The 16,978-nt window shown below is 57.8% G+C and overlaps 1 protein-coding gene across 3 annotated transcripts in view; it reads left to right on the forward strand.

The window, feature by feature from the left end:
- CPN1 (carboxypeptidase N subunit 1) overlaps window positions 1–14,056 on the forward strand; it is a 49,217-nt gene extending 35,161 nt beyond the window's left edge. For 2 of the 3 annotated variants that reach the window (XM_075934441.1, XM_014571920.3), the window contains 2 exons: window positions 8,333–8,451; window positions 13,794–14,056. In XM_075934441.1, coding sequence (XP_075790556.1) covers window positions 8,333–8,451; window positions 13,794–13,925 — 251 coding nt within the window. In that variant the 3' untranslated portion in view covers window positions 13,926–14,056. The remainder of the gene's footprint in view (window positions 1–8,332; window positions 8,452–13,793) is intronic. The other variant, XM_075934442.1, reaches the window with a different exon arrangement.
- Window positions 14,057–16,978: the final 2,922 nt, after the last annotated feature.

A 16,978-nucleotide genomic window follows, 5' to 3' on the forward strand; every position in this document is an offset into this window, starting at 1 on the left:
TTGCCCCGGGGCCTTTGGAGGCTAAAACAGCTGAATGTCCAGCATGCGCTGAGGAGCAAAGGCTGCCAGCGGTACTCACAGGCGGGGGCGCTATGCTGGGAAGCAGGAACTCTGACAGACTTGGGGGCCACGCTGGACAATCAGCTGCAATGCATCAGCCCTTTGGCCACAGCAGTCCGGGGCTGTGTAAACAGGAATATGGAGCAGGGAGGTTCTGTTACCCCTCTGTTTGGAATTGACGTGGCTGCTGTTGGAATGTGTGTCCAGCTCTGGTCTCCATGCCTAAGGAAAGATGCTGTGAATCTGGTGTGGCTTCAGAAAAGAGCCGTGAGATGCCTGAAGGGTTGGGGGAGGGAGGCTGCTGACAGTGACACTCAAGGGACTCAGTCTGCTTAAGGTCGAAGGATGGCTGGTGCCAGGCTACAGCTACCTACATGGGGAATGGGTGTTGCAATCTGGCAGGCAGAGGTCTGACAGAATCCTGCAGCTAAAAGCTGCAGCTAGATGAAGTCAGCCTAGAAATAAGGAGCATTTCTTTGAGTGAGGGTTATTCAGTGTGGGAACTGCCTTGGGTCTGGGGTGGACTCTCCGTCTCCAGAAACCGTTAACTAGAAGTGCTCCTCTAACCTGTCTGCTCTGAGGCTTCAGCCGAGGCCGTCTGCAACGGGAAACACTTAAAAACCGATGAATGGTCCTGCAGCACCTTTGAGATTAACAAAACACGTAGATGGTGTCATGAGCCTTTGTGGGCGCAGCCCCCTTCTTCAGAAAGCTCTCGATCCCATCTCCACGTCTGGTTAGTCTCGAAGGTGCTACTAGTCTCTTTGTTGTTTTGAAGCGGTTCCTGCCTGCTCTGGTTCCTCCAGGCTCTTAGACGAGAATAAGGAATTACTTCAGGGCCGTCGCATGTCCTGTGTCGCACTGGAGGTCAGACCGCATGACCACAGTTGTCCCTTCTGGCACAGACACCGACTCTGTGGATGCTCTGGGGCTGGGCACCCAAGGAAAAAAAATAGGTGGTCAGCACCCACTGGCAGCCCATGGGTCAGCTCCTTCCCCTCCCTGCACCTCTCACTTGCCGGCAGGCCCCACCAGTCAAAGCCTCCTCTCCCAGTGCCTCCCTCCTGCCGTGAGGAGTCTTGAGCAGCATGCTGGGAGGGAGGAGGAGCAGTGGGGCTAGGAAGAGCAGAGGCTTGGAGGGAGGGCTGAAGGGGGGCAGGGTCTGGGGAGGAGCAGGGCTCCAGCAGCCCTGCTGAAGTCACAACATCCGTGCCTCTGCCTTCCAGCCTTATACGCATGAGTGACCATGTCTTGGGAGCTGTCATGCCTGCCCTCATCGCAGATAAAATGGGGCACGTGGCTTAGGGATGGCCCAGTGGGCTGCAAGCCTGGGGCTTAGGAGCTTTAACACCAGTTTTCCTCTATCTTCTGTTAATGTGTCTATTCCCCCCCCCCCCCACCCCAAGGCCGTTTCCCAAGGTCGAGAAGCCTGGTCTTGGGGAGAGACAGATCTGTCGTCTGCCTGGTTTTAGGTGAGATCCGGAGCATGGCCAGGTCAGAAGGAACAGAGCCCAGAGCCTCATCCGCTTAGCACCCGCCTTTCCAAATGCACACAGAGCCGGGGCTGGAAGCCAGCCCATCCAGCCCTCGGCACGGAGGCAGCCCAAAGACCAAACCAAGCAGGCTTTATCCAGCTGCCCTCCAGTGATGGGCGTTCCACATGTGTCCCTGGGCGCCCGCGCCAGTGCTTCGGGTTAGAAATCTCCCTGGCTGCTGACTAAGCCCATTAATCCTTAGAGAACCATCAGCCTCCATCCTCTGCAGCACATCTGCAGATTGGTCCCGGGTCCCCCCTCAGACTGAACGTGCCCCGCTCCTAGGAACCCGGCCCGATGGGTCCATGGGGGTAAAAAGCAGCCTAGGGAGGTGATGCCAGAGGCAGGCGATTAGAAACGGCCTGAGAGGAGCAGCCAGTCATGGGCTGCAGGGCGGAGCCGAGCACACAGCCGATTGGAATCGGGGACAAAGCGGTGCTGCAGGCAGGGGCCAGGGGAGCTTGAGAGCTCCCTGGACTGGCTGCTGGCTGCAGGCTGAGGCCCTGAGGGAAGGGTAGAAGAGGGGGCGGGAGCCTCATGGGAAGCAGCCCTGCAGCAATGGACTGCAGTTGCCACTGAGGGAGGGGCTGGCCGAAGATTACAGCCCCTGGCCGGGGGAACACAGCATGTGGTACGGCCAGTGGGCCAGTGTCACGGGAGAGGACCCTGCAGCCCTGAGAGTGGGGCAGGGCGGTACCAGAGGAGGATGCACAGGTGAACAGCGTGTGGTACGGCCAGTGGGCAGTGTCACGGGAGAGGACCCTGCAGCCCTGAGAGTGGGGCGGGGCGGCACCAGAGGAGGATGCACAGGCGAACAGCGTGTGGTACGGCCAGTGGGCAGTGTCACGGGAGAGGACCCTGCAGCCCTGAGAGTGGGGCAGGTCGCCACCAGAGGAGGATGCACAGGCGAACAGCGTGTGGTACGGCCAGTGGGCAGTGTCACGGGAGAGGACCCTGCAGCCCTGAGAGTGGGGCAGGTCGCCACCAGAGGAGGGCGCACAGGCGAACAGCGTGTGGTACGGCCAGTGGGCAGTGTCACGGGAGAGGACCCTGCAGCCCTGAGAGTGGGGCGGGGCGGCACCAGAGGAGGGCGCACAGGCGAACAGCGTGTGGTACGGCCAGTGGGCAGTGTCACGGGAGAGGACCCTGCACCCCTGAGAGTGGGGCGGGGCGGCACCAGAGGAGGGCGCACAGGCGAACAGCGTGTGGTACGGCCAGTGGGCAGTGTCACGGGAGAGGACCCTGCAGCCCTGAGAGTGGGGCGGGTCGCCACCAGAGGAGGGCGCACAGGCGATCAGCGTGTGGTACGGCCAGTGGGCAGTGTCACGGGAGAGGACCCTGCAGCCCTGAGAGTGGGGCGGGGCGGCACCAGAGGAGGATGCACAGGCGAACAGCGTGTGGTACGGCCAGTGGGCAGTGTCACGGGAGAGGACCCTGCAGCCCTGAGAGTGGGGCGGGGCGGCACCAGAGGAGGATGCACAGGCGAACAGCGTGTGGTACGGCCAGTGGCCAGTGTCACGGGAGAGGACCCTGCAGCCCTGAGAGTGGGGCGGGGCGGCACCAGAGGAGGATGCACAGGTGAACAGCGTGTGGTACGGCCAGTGGCCAGTGTCACGGGAGAGGACCCTGCAGCCCTGAGAGTGGGGCGGGGCGGTACCAGAGGAGGACGCACAGGCGAACAGCGTGTGGTACGGCCAGTGGCCAGTGTCACGGGAGAGGACCCTGCAGCCCTGAGAGTGGGGCGGGTCGCCACCAGAGGAGGGTGCACAGGCGAACAGCGTGTGGTACGGCCAGTGGGCAGTGTCACGGGAGAGGACCCTGCAGCCCTGAGAGTGGGGCGGGGCGGTACCAGAGGAGGACGCACAGGCGAACAGCGTGTGGTACGGCCAGTGGGCAGTGTCACGGGAGAGGACCCTGCAGCCCTGAGAGTGGGGCGGGTCGCCACCAGAGGAGGACGCACAGGCGAACAGCGTGTGGTACGGCCAGTGGCCAGTGTCACGGGAGAGGACCCTGCAGCCCTGAGAGTGGGGCGGGTCGCCACCAGAGGAGGATGCACAGGCGAACAGCGTGTGGTACGGCCAGTGGGCAGTGTCATGGGAGAGGACCCTGCAGCCCTGAGAGTGGGGCGGGGCGGCACCAGAGGAGGATGCACAGGCGAACAGCGTGTGGTACGGCCAGTGGCCAGTGTCACGGGAGAGGACCCTGCAGCCCTGAGAGTGGGGCAGGGCGGTACCAGAGGAGGACGCACAGGCGAACAGCGTGTGGTACGGCCAGTGGCCAGTGTCACGGGAGAGGACCCTGCAGCCCTGAGAGTGGGGCGGGGCGGTACCAGAGGAGGACGCACAGGCGAACAGCGTGTGGTACGGCCAGTGGGCAGTGTCACGGGAGAGGACCCTGCAGCCCTGAGAGTGGGGCGGGTCGGCACCAGAGGAGGGCGCACAGGCGATCAGCGTGTGGTACGGCCAGTGGGCAGTGTCACGGGAGAGGACCCTGCACCCCTGAGAGTGGGGCGGGGCGGCACCAGAGGAGGACGCACAGGCGAACAGCGTGTGGTACGGCCAGTGGGCAGTGTCATGGGAGAGGACCCTGCACCCCTGAGAGTGGGGCGGGGCGGTACCAGAGGAGGACGCACAGGCGAACAGCGTGTGGTACGGCCAGTGGCCAGTGTCACGGGAGAGGACCCTGCAGCCCTGAGAGTGGGGCGGGGCGGTACCAGAGGAGGACGCACAGGCGAACAGCGTGTGGTACGGCCAGTGGCCAGTGTCACGGGAGAGGACCCTGCACCCCTGAGAGTGGGGCGGGTCGCCACCAGAGGAGGACGCACAGGCGAACAGCGTGTGGTACGGCCAGTGGGCAGTGTCACGGGAGAGGACCCTGCAGCCCTGAGAGTGGGGCAGGGCGGTACCAGAGGAGGACGCACAGGCGAACAGCGTGTGGTACGGCCAGTGGGCAGTGTCACGGGAGAGGACCCTGCAGCCCTGAGAGTGGGGCGGGGCGGTACCAGAGGAGGATGCACAGGCGAACAGCGTGTGGTACGGCCAGTGGGCAGTGTCACGGGAGAGGACCCTGCAGCCCTGAGAGTGGGGCGGGTCGCCACCAGAGGAGGATGCACAGGCGAACAGCGTGTGGTACGGCCAGTGGGCAGTGTCACGGGAGAGGACCCTGCAGCCCTGAGAGTGGGGCGGGGCGGCACCAGAGGAGGGCGCACAGGCGAACAGCGTGTGGTACGGCCAGTGGGCAGTGTCACGGGAGAGGACCCTGCAGCCCTGAGAGTGGGGCGGAGCGGTACCAGAGGAGGACGCACAGGCGAACAGCGTGTGGTACGGCCAGTGGCCAGTGTCACGGGAGAGGACCCTGCAGCCCTGAGAGTGGGGCGGGTCGCCACCAGAGGAGGACGCACAGGTGAACAGCGTGTGGTACGGCCAGTGGGCAGTGTCACGGGAGAGGACCCTGCACCCCTGAGAGTGGGGCGGGTCGCCACCAGAGGAGGACGCACAGGCGAACAGCGTGTGGTACGGCCAGTGGGCAGTGTCACGGGAGAGGACCCTGCAGCCCTGAGAGTGGGGCGGGGCGGTACCAGAGGAGGGCGCACAGGCGAACAGCGTGTGGTACGGCCAGTGGGCAGTGTCACGGGAGAGGACCCTGCAGCCCTGAGAGTGGGGCGGGGCGGTACCAGAGGAGGACGCACAGGCGAACAGCGTGTGGTACGGCCAGTGGCCAGTGTCACGGGAGAGGACCCTGCAGCCCTGAGAGTGGGGCGGGTCGCCACCAGAGGAGGGCGCACAGGCGAACAGCGTGTGGTACGGCCAGTGGCCAGTGTCACGGGAGAGGACCCTGCAGCCCTGAGAGTGGGGCGGGGCGGTACCAGAGGAGGACGCACAGGCGAACAGCGTGTGGTACGGCCAGTGGCCAGTGTCACGGGAGAGGACCCTGCAGCCCTGAGAGTGGGGCGGGGCGGTACCAGAGGAGGACGCACAGGCGAACAGCGTGTGGTACGGCCAGTGGCCAGTGTCACGGGAGAGGACCCTGCAGCCCTGAGAGTGGGGCGGGTCGCCACCAGAGGAGGACGCACAGGTGAACAGCGTGTGGTACGGCCAGTGGGCAGTGTCATGGGAGAGGACCCTGCAGCCCTGAGAGTGGGGCGGGGCGGTACCAGAGGAGGACGCACAGGCGAACAGCGTGTGGTACGGCCAGTGGGCAGTGTCACGGGAGAGGACCCTGCAGCCCTGAGAGTGGGGCGGGTCGGCACCAGAGGAGGGCGCACAGGCGATCAGCGTGTGGTACGGCCAGTGGGCAGTGTCACGGGAGAGGACCCTGCACCCCTGAGAGTGGGGCGGGGCGGCACCAGAGGAGGACGCACAGGCGAACAGCGTGTGGTACGGCCAGTGGGCAGTGTCACGGGAGAGGACCCTGCACCCCTGAGAGTGGGGCGGGGCGGCACCAGAGGAGGACGCACAGGCGAACAGCGCTGGTCTCCAAGACAGCCAGCAGGAGGTGCTGCAGTGGCCAGTGAGCCCTGGTACGCCAGGTTTTGCAAACCTTTTCTCGGGTTTAAAACCAGTGAGCTGTCCCGTGGCACCTTAGAGACTAACAAATATATCGTCTCATGAGCTTTCGTGAGCAAACCCACTTCCTCAGAGGATGAGCGCATCGCTCCGTTGTTTTTAAAGTTACAGACTAACACAGCTGCCCTGCTGAGACTTTTCTCATGTTTGTCACACTCCTCCGGACTCTCTTCAAGTTGTGCAAGTCTTTCCTCCAGGGCTGTGCCCAGAGTAGGACACACAACTGCAGCTGAGGTCTCACCACTGCCAAGTCAAGTGGGGCATTGACCTTCCATGACACCCCGTTAATACGCCCCAGAATGGCATTAGCCTTTTCTACAGCCGTACGACATTGCTGACTTGTATTCAAGCTGTGACCCCTTCTAACCCCAGATCCGTGTCAGCAGCGCTGCCATGGAGCCAGTTTTTCCCCATCATTTGTGGTTGCACATTTGAGTTTTTACTTTGCACAAGCTGGAATTCAGACCAATTCTCCAACTTGTCACGGTCACTTTGATTTCTAGCAACCTCTCCAGCTTAGTGTCTTTTGCAAATTCCTTGACCACACTCTCCTCTCCATCATCTGAGTCATTCATGAAAATATTGAATAGTACAAGATCCAGGACTGACCCCCGCAGGGGCCCCCTGGATGCGCCCTCCCTGTATGTCCGTAAACAGTTGATCACTCCTCCTTGTCTGGTCTTTAAACCTGTTGTAATTTCATCTAGACCACATTTCCTTAGTTTTCTTGTAAGAATGTCATGTGGGACTGTGTCAAAAGCCTTATAAAAATCAGTATCACATCTAAGAACATAAGAATGGCCGGACTGGGTCAGACCAAAGGCCCATCCAGCCCTGTATCCTGTCTGCCCACAGTGGCCAATGCCAGGTGTCCCAGAGGGAGTGAATTGAACAGGTAATGATCAAGCGATCTCTCTCCTGCCATCCAACTCCACCCTCTGACAGACAGAGGCCAGGGACACCATTCCTTACCCATACTGGCTAATGGACTTAACCTCCATGAATTTATCTAGTTCTCTTTTAAACCCTGTTCTAGTCCTGCCTTCACAACCTCCTCAGGCAAGGAGTTCCACAGGTAGACTGTGCGCTGTATGAAGAAGAACTTCATTTTATTTGTTTTAAACCTGCTGCCCATTAGTTTCATTTGGTGGCCCCTAGTTCTTATATTATGGGAACAAGTAAATAACTTTTCCTTATTCACTTTCTCCACACCACTCATGCTTTTAGAGACCTCGATCATATCCCCCCTCAGTCTCCTCTTTTCCAAGCTGAAAAGTCCCAGTCGCTTTAATATCTCCTCCTATGGGACCCTTTCCAAACCCCTCATCATTTTAGTTGTCCTTCTCTTCGGCTTCTGCCATATCCACTAGCCCAGTAACCTTGTCAAAGAAGGATATTAAGTTGCTGTAGCATGATTTGTTCTTGAAAAAGCCATGGTGGCTAGTCCTTATTACTCTGCTATCCTCCAGGCGCTTTCATGTTGTTTAATAATTTGTTCCAGTACCTTTCCATACAAGTTAGGCTGACTGGTCTATAATTCCCTGGGTCCTCTTTGTAACCCTTTTCAAATAAAAGTCCAATGTTTGCCCTTCCCCAGTCTCCATCTGAGTTCTCTGTGTGGCCTGCAAGACGTCTTGTGTACTGATGCCCACATGCAGAGTTGCCAGCTTCTGTCTACATGGATTTTTTTTCCTGCTACCGTTACAAAAGTGACACACCTGTAAAGCCAGGGCACATGAAGTGAGGCACATGCTGCTTGCATACAACATTGGCTGCAAGAGCCACGTGCTCCCTTTGCAGCCAATCAGGGTGCTGCTCTGGTTCAGCCAGCACACCCCACAAATTCTCAGTGCGCAAGCAAATAGCAAAGCTGCCTAGCAAAGACTGTCGGGCAGTCTTGCAGCTCGGCGAGACGGAGGGACGCACATGCTGCCCACTCACCAGTCCCTCCGTCGCTGCTCTAGAGTGCTGGGGAATCCGTCTGTCTGTGTGGGAGCGGAGTACGTGGAAGGGGCGGGCGCGCTGCCGTGGGACACATTTAAACTGGTCGGGACAGCGCTCTAGATGAGCTACCCTGGGGCTAGTCTGGCTCAAATGGAACATTCCTGGCCCTGCAGCAAGGCCTGTGCCCCACACTGAGCACGTTCTGGCTGCTGCTCTTTCTCCTTCCAGGTGACATGGGAGACTATTTCCGCTTGCTGCTGCCTGACACTTACACCATCACTGCCTCGGCAGATGGGTATCAGCCACAGACGGCGACGGTGACAGTGGGCCCAGCTGGGCCTTCCCTGGTGAGTTGTGCTGAACAGTCGCCAAGGGCCAGCTCAGGCTGGGTGACAGGCGTGTCCTTCATTGGGGGGTACGCGATGCTGGGTCACACGGTGTAGTGATGGGGAGAGAGGTGTAGAGCAGACAGTGTCTCTGGCCAGCCAGCCTCGCCTGTGGGTCGCTGCTGCCAGCAGGGGGAAACAGGGAGCAAAGAAACCACAAGTGACCCAGGGTGCTGGGTGGGGGCTGTTCTACCCACGCCTGTTTTCTGGCTCTGGGCAGTTGACAGGACTGACTGGGCCTTCCCCTTCTTGTCAGGGTGAGTTATGTTTCCAGGGAGGCGTCCATTCCCTGGTGCATGCCCAGAGCCTTGGCGTGGGACAGGCAGAAGCAGTCCTGTCCCATGGGGCAGGCAAGGCCAGTGTTCTCTCTCATCTTTTCCATCCATGTGCAGAATGCATTTTTGTATGCACCAAGACATGTGCAGAAGTGCACCACCAATAGAAACAACAAACCCAGCTGTGGGTGCTCTGCTCAGCTGAGTGGCCTTGGAATCTCTCCTGAGCGGCTGCACAAGCTCTCAGCTTCCAGGGACACTGAGCGATACCTGGCCTGGGGTAGCTCATTTCCTGCACTGGGACCAAAGAGATTTTTGCCCCCAGCAGGGGCCTGGTGTCAGCTCACTTGTCTCTGGGCAGAACTCGGTGCGGGTGAGGCGGGGGCCAGTGGCTGTGAGCACTGTGGTGTGGAACAGGGCACCCACTGTTTGTGCACGGGAGAGGTGCCAGAGAGGGGCCCTAAGAAAGATGAAAGGACACAGAACCTGCCTTAGCGTGAGGGCCTGTGCGCTGCAGCACAGATCACCAGAGTCCCTTCTGGCCTGGGGACCTGTGACTGGAAGCAGAAATGCTCTGAAGTCACCAGTGGCTTTGGCACTAGGGGTACTGTGTGTGGGGCGGGGGCGAGGTGGGAGGAATTGTCACACTCTCCGCGGGAGCCTTGTCTCCTGCTGTAACGGGCTGTCATAGGAGCTGTTCTGCCATGCAGCAGCTTGTAAGTCGGTGAGATCACTACCGTTAATACTAGTGTATACTCTTCCTATCTCTGATTGGCCAGCTCTCTACTCAACCTACCCGCCTCCTGGGGGAGGGACTTAGAGCTTCACTGGTGTCATTGGGTTTTTTAACAGTTGGGCCTGTGCTTGCTTTTTGTTGTTGGTTTTTTGTGCTTTTGTGCACAGGCCTGGACATTATTTTAAAAATCCTGCTTATTTTGGGTGCTAGTAATGGCTTGGCTGCTCATGTCTGGTTTCCATGGAAGAGCTTTTGGGGTCTCACCAATGTATATTTTAAAATCTGTCACCTGGTTTGAAGGGATGAGGTGCTGAGTCTCTAGTAAAGGCTTCCTTGCTCCAAAATCTTCATTATTCTTGGAAATTAAACGTGTTCAAACCCTGCACACACACCCCAAATAAAGCCCCCGGAACTTTAAACAGCTCAGCTAAAATCCTGTCTTTTCTCAGCTGTTCATATTTCACTTTCTCAACTCCAGTGGTGTCATAAGAACAGTTGTTCTAGGTCAGGCCAAAGGCCCATCTAGCCCAGTATCTTGTCTGCTGACAGTGGCCCGTGCCAGAAGCCCCAGAGGGAGTGAACAGAACAGGGAATTGGCAAGTGATCCCTCCCCTCACCCATTCCCAGCCCCTGACAAACAGAGACTAGAGACACCATCCCTGCCCAGCCTGCCTAATAGCCACTTATGGACTGATCCTCCAGGAATGTATCTAGCTCTTCTCTGAACCACTCTGAGTCTTGGCCTTCACAACATCCCCTGACAACAATTTCCACAGGTCACAATGTGTTTCTGTGGGAAAATACTTCCTTTTGTTTGTTTTAAACCTGTTTCCTTCTCTGAGAATGATTAAATAACACATCCTTATTTACTTTCTTCATACTCCCCATGATTTATAGACCTCTCGCATGTCCCCCTTAGTCATCTCTTTTCCAAACTGAAAAGTCCCGGTCTTATTAATCTCTCCTTATGTCAGCCATTCCAAAGCACAACCATTTTCCGTACCCTTTCTGAAACTCTTCCAAATCCAAGAGATCTTTTTTGAGATGAGGTGACCACATCTGTGCGCAGTATTCCAGATGTGGGCGTCCCATAGATTTATAGAGAGGCAATACCATATTCTCTGTCTTATTCTTTATCCTTTTCTTAATGACTCCTAACATTCTGTTCACTTTTCTGCTGCCGCTGCACATGGGTGGATGTTTTCAGAGACCTCTGCGCAGTGACTCCAGCGTGTTAACACCAATTTAGACCCCTCACTTGCTAGATAGATTGGATTTTGTTTTCCAATGTCCATTCTTGTTCATTTATCAATACTGAATTTCATCTGCCATTTTGTTGCCCTGTCACTCAGGTTTGTAAGATCTTTTTGAAGCTCTTCGCCGTGTTTGGATTTAACGCTCTTGAGCGGTTTAGTATCATCTGCAGATTTTGCCACCTCCCTGTTTACCCCTTTCTCCAGACTGTTTATGAATGTGTTGAATGAACAGCACTGGTCCTAGGACGGGCCTGTGGAGGGAAGCTCTATTTATCTCTCTGCACTCTGAGAACTGACCATGTATCCCACCCCTTGTAACCAGTTCCTGATCCGTGAAAGGCCCTTCCTCCTTATCCCATGGCAGCTCACTTGGCCGAAGCGCCTTTGAGGAACCTTGGCTAAGGCTTTCTGGCGATCTGAGTACACTCTGTCCACTGGACTCCCGGGCCACATGCTGGAGAATTCTAGTAGACTGGTGGCTTCCCTTTACAAAAAGCACGTTGGCTCGTCTATGTTCATCTCTGTGTCTGATCATTCGGGTGTTTGCCTGTTTGCCTGGTGCTGAAGTTAGATTTACCAGCCTGTAATTGCTGGGATCACCGCGAGAGCCCTTTTTAAAAACTGGCCCCACGCTATCCCTCCTCCAGTCACTTGGCATAGAAGCTGATTTAAATGATAGGTTGCAAACTACAAATCTGCAGTTTCACAATTGAGTTCAGGGCCAAAGTGGGGTGGGGCGCTGTCCTGGGCCCCTTGCCTTGGGGGCCCCATGGGGCCCAGAGCAGCCTGGGGAACTAGCAGGTAAGGACATTAAGAAGCGGGTAATTGGCTAATCGTGCAGTCAATACCAGTTGTATGGACTACACGATTGGTCAGTAAGGGGGAGGGGACACTCGCTGTGTCTGCAGTGTAAATGCAGTAGGATCCAGGGGCGCGAGCAGCCCGGCTCCTACTACATTTAAAGTGCAGTGCAGCAGTGGGGGGTAGCTCCGGCGGGTGCTGCAAGCTAGGACTGGACAGTCCCAGCTCATATTGGCTCCAGGACTGTGGCAGCTCTGCCTCTCCTACCTCCTTTCCCCCCGCCCCACACCATGGAGATGGTGCTGAGGGGACCCAGCTTTTAAGCAGACTACCCCCAGCACCAGCTCCTGCTCCTGCCCCTTACTGCCTCTGATACAGAGGCAGCGGCGGGGGGGGGGAGGGGAGCAAATAGTCACTCAACTAGTCGCTTACATCCCTACTAGCAGGGGCCTGGCCGTGGGTAGCAGCAGGGGTCTGGCTCACCCCTGCACTCACTGGCAGCAGCAGGAAGTGGAGTGACCCAGCCACAGCCTACTCCGCTCCCTGGCTCCCAGCCACATTGCTCCACTTCCCACTGCCAGTGCCTGCAGCATTCGAGTTAGTGTTAAGCTAGGTTGTGTCCCTCCCCAGCAATCACCACTCTTTGCGTTTCTCCAGAACTCTTGGGTAGCACCATCTGGTCCTGGTGACTTATCACTGTTAAGTGTATGAATTTGTTCCAAAACCTCCTCTAATGACACCTCACTCTGGGACAGATCTTCAGATTTGTCACCTAGGAACCTGTGTTCCAATCTGTGGAACTCCTCGCCAGAGGATGTGGTGAAGGCTAGGACTTTAATAGGGTTCAAAAAAGAGCTAGATGGATTCATGGAGATTAGGCCCATCAATGGCTGTTAGCCAGGATGGGTAGGGATGGAGTCCCTAGCCCCTGTTTGTCTGGAAATGAGTGACAGGGGAGGGATCGCATGAGGATTCCCTGCTGTGTTCCCACCCTCTGGGGCATCTGGTATTAGCCACTGTGGGCAGGATAGGCTACTGGGCTAGATGGGCCTTTGCTCTGACCCAGTCTGGCCGGTCTTATGTACTTATGTAAAGAACAGCTCAGGTGTGGGAATCTCCTTCACATCCTCAGCTGTAAAGACCAAAGAATTCATTTCGTTTCTCTGCAATGGCCTTATCCTTAGGGTTGCCGACTTTTTAGTAGGGGAACTTCCTGGGGATTTCATCACATGACACCTTTTTAGTTAGAAATTAATCTTTAATTCCTGGAAACTACAGGACAATCCTGGAGAATTGGCAACCCTTGTGCTCCTTCTGCAACCTGATTGTCCAGTGGCCCCACTTGCTTAGCAGGCTTCATGTTTCTGATGCACTTTTAAACCTGCTCTTTGTCCTTCAGATTCTGTTTAGAACTTCCGAATTCTACTTTTAGGCACCACTTGCCAGAGCTTACGCGCCTTTCTGGTTTCCGCACTCGGCTTTAACTTCCACTTTTTGAAAGATGCCCTTTTGCCTCCCACTGCCTCGCTTACGTGTTGAACCGTGGTGGCTCTGTTTTGAATTGAGGGGGTACATTTAGGTGAGCATTTTAAAGAAGTTTCCAAGTAGCTTGCAGGGATTTAATTCTGGCGTTGTTCCTTTTCATTTCTCTTTTACGAACTTCTTCATTTTTGTGCAGTTCTCCTTTTGAAATGAAATGCTACTGTTGTGGGCTGCTGCGTGGTGTTTTCCGCACCACAGGGTTGTTAAATGTAATTATATTATGGTCACTATTACCAAGCGGTGCAGCTATAATCACCTCTTGGACGGATCCTAATTATTTCACTAAATCACCTGTTGCCACGGACTCTACCATGCTAGCCAGCTACATTTCTAAGGTGACAAACAAGCAGGAAGGAAAGCCTTCCAGATATTGGCCTAGTGTTTGTGTCTATCGCAGAGAGGCAGAAAGAGACACCCATGAGTCATTGCCCCTTGGGTGGTCTCCTTTCAAAGACGCACGTGTGCTCCCTTAGCAGTGCAGCTGTTTGCCAGCTCAGGTTTGTCCGTGGAAAATCAGGCTGTTGCTGGTTTGAGCACTTTGTTCCTGTCGTGTCACAACATTGCTAGAGGCCCCTTATCAGCTTTGCTTGTCTCAGCCTTGAGAGCTAGACCTTTGTCCTGGCAACCAGGAGTGACCTCGCCCCAGGCCTGAGGGAGCACAAAGAGATGTGCTTTTCTTCCTTTCCATGCCAGGTGGATTTCCAGCTCACACCAAACCCAGTGAAGGGGCCCCTGGAGAAAAAGGCCCCAGCCACCAGCCTGAGCAGCAAAGTCCTTCAGAAGAAGGTGGTGCCAAGAGCAGCTCATAAGAAGACACAGAGATGAAGAGGGGCCCAATGTGCCGAGAGCTGGAGGGGTCTCTGGATGGAGGGCACCAGCAGCAAGCGAGCGTCCAGACGTAGCGCGACGATCCCAAATTGCCTCGCGCATTAAAGTCACAAATCTTTCACTCCCGAGCCAATAGCGAACGCTTTCCGAACGAGCGCCCGCAGCCACGCCCTTGGGCCAGTCGCTCATCTCCGCGGTACCTCGGTCGGCGTGTTCTCCAGGCACAGACCGGCCGTTACCTCCCACTGGCCTCCTAGCCTGCAGGCCAGTCCAGAGCTTCAAGGGTCGTTTTTAGATCCCGTTGGCATTGGGAGCAGGAGCAGTTCTTGTAGCGGGGGTGCTGCAATCATGCCTATGGGAGTTGTTAATACTGCTGCACCCTGGTTCCCCATCTATGGTCAGATGCTGGGTTTGTGATACTGTAAGGCCAAGAGGCAGACCCACGCTGGGAGCTTAGCTGAGCCTCTGCAGTTTGCGTGACAAGCCAGCTGAGCACAGCTAGGCTGCGGAGCCGACTCGGTCTCTCCGTCAGTGGTCTCAGTGCCACGGGAAGGGTCAGTGCAGTGCACCCAGCGGTGGGGTTACGCTGCTACACTCACAGGCTGCGGAGCCGACTCGGTCTCTCCGTCGGTGGTCTCAGTGCCACGGGAAGGGTCAGTGCAGTGCACCCAGCGGTGGGGTTACGCTGCTACACTCACAGGCTGCGGAGCCGACTCGGTCTCTCCGTCAGTGGTCTCAGTGCCACGGGAAGGGTCAGTGCAGTGCACCCAGCGGTGGGGTTACGCTGCTGCACTCACAGGCTGCGGAGCCGACTCGGTCTCTCCGTCAGTGGTCTCAGTGCCACGGGAAGGGTCAGTGCAGTGCACCCAGCGGTGGGGTTACGCTGCTACACTCACAGGCTGCGGAGCCGACTCGGTCTCTCCGTCAGTGGTCTCAGTGCCACGGGAAGGGTCAGTGCAGTGCACCCAGCGGTGGGGTTACACTGCTACACTCACAGGCTGCGGAGCCGACTCGGTCTCTCCGTCAGTGGTCTCAGTGCCACGGGAAGGGTCAGTGCAGTGCACCCAGTGGTGGGGTTACACTGCTGCACTCACAGGCTGTGGAGCCGACTCGGTCTCTCCGTCGGTGGTCTCAGTGCCACGGGAAGGGTCGGTGCAGTGCACCCAGCGGTGGGGTTACGCTGCTGCACTCACAGGCTGCGGAGCCGACTCGGTCTCTCCGTCAGTGGTCTCAGTGCCACGGGAAGGGTCAGTGCAGTGCACCCAGCGGTGGGGTTACGCTGCTACACTCACAGGCTGCGGAGCCGACTCGGTCTCTCCGTCAGTGGTCTCAGTGCCACGGGAAGGGTCAGTGCAGTGCACCCAGCGGTGGGGTTACGCTGCTACACTCACAGGCTGCGGAGCCGACTCGGTCTCTCCGTCAGTGGTCTCAGTGCCACGGGAAGGGTCAGTGCAGTGCACCCAGCGGTGGGGTTACGCTGCTACACTCACAGGCTGCGGAGCCGACTCGGTCTCTCCGTCAGTGGTCTCAGTGCCACGGGAAGGGTCAGTGCAGTGCACCCAGCGGTGGGGTTACGCTGCTGCACTCACAGGCTGCGGAGCCGACTCGGTCTCTCCGTCAGTGGTCTCAGTGCCACGGGAAGGGTCAGTGCAGTGCACCCAGCGGTGGGGTTACGCTGCTGCACTCACAGGCTGCGGAGCCGACTCGGTCTCTCCGTCAGTGGTCTCAGTGCCACGGGAAGGGTCAGTGCAGTGCACCCAGCAGTGGGGTTACGCTGCTGCACTCACAGGCTGCGGAGCCAACTCGGTCTCTCCGTCAGTGGTCTCAGTGCCACGGGAAGGGTCAGTGCAGTGCACCCAGCGGTGGGGTTACGCTGCTGCACTCACAGGCTGCGGAGCCGACTCGGTCTCTCCGTCAGTGGTCTCAGTGCCACGGGAAGGGTCAGTGCAGTGCACCCAGCGGTGGGGTTACACTGCTACACTCACAGGCTGCGGAGCCGACTCGGTCTCTCCGTCAGTGGTCTCAGTGCCACGGGAAGGGTCGGTGCAGTGCACCCAGCGGTGGGGTTACGCTGCTGCACTCACAGGCTATGGGAATGGCTCCTGGCTCGAGTACTCTGGGCCTGCCAGTTAGTCTGAGCCGAGGCAGGAGGTGGGTGTTAGGCAGGGCCCCTGAGGCTGAGGGAGGGTGAGGCTGGTGCCTTGTGCCTGAGAACGGTCTGGCCGACAGTGCTAGTGACCCCAGCAGCTCCGAGTGCAGCTCGCATGTCACTGCACAGATGGGACACACTCACTGTGTGTGCCTGGCCTGGCCAGCCCCCTCCTTCCCAGCTCTCTACGTCCCATTTCAGGACATCCTGGAGAGGAGGTCTGAGCCCCATGGGATGCAGCCATGCAAAAGGCAGGTGTGATCTTAGGAGGCATTGGATGAGGGGTTTCCTCAGAAATAGGGGGACAGTCAGTTTTCTGTCCATGTGCGGAACAAACGTTATGTGTGCCCATGTGCCGACAGTGCCCACACACGCTCCGTGTTGCTGCACATAACAAAATTCATTCCACACACGGCTGGTGTGGGGCAGGCAGTGGGGCTGCGAGTTCAGAATGTGGGGGCAGAGACTCAGGGCATGGGGCAGAGGGTTGAGGTGTGAGGGTGAGGTTGCAGGCTCTGGGGATTAAGAGTTAGGGTGCAGGCTGCCCCAGTCTTCTCTCACATAACAGCTTGAGGCCAGGTAAGAGTTGCCCCTCTCCTGCCGTGGCGGGTCCATGCCGGTGCTGGGTAGGGGTGAGACGTGCCCCTCTCCTGCCGTGGCGGGTCCATGCCGGTGCTGGGTAGGGGTGAGACGTGCCCCTCTCCTGCCGTGGCGGGTCCATGCCGGTGCTGGGTAGGGGTGAGACGTGCCCCTCTCCTGCCGTGGCGGGTCCATGCCGGTGCTGGGTAGGGGTGAGACGTGCCCCTCTCCTGCCGTGGCGGGTTCATGCCGGTGCTGGGTAGGGGTGAGACGTGCCCCTCTCCTGCCGTGGCGGGTCCATGCCGGTGCTGGGTAGGGGTGA

This window comes from Pelodiscus sinensis, chromosome 8 (genome assembly GCF_049634645.1).
Source record: "Pelodiscus sinensis isolate JC-2024 chromosome 8, ASM4963464v1, whole genome shotgun sequence".
In the NCBI taxonomy this organism is placed as follows: Eukaryota; Metazoa; Chordata; order Testudines; family Trionychidae; genus Pelodiscus; species Pelodiscus sinensis.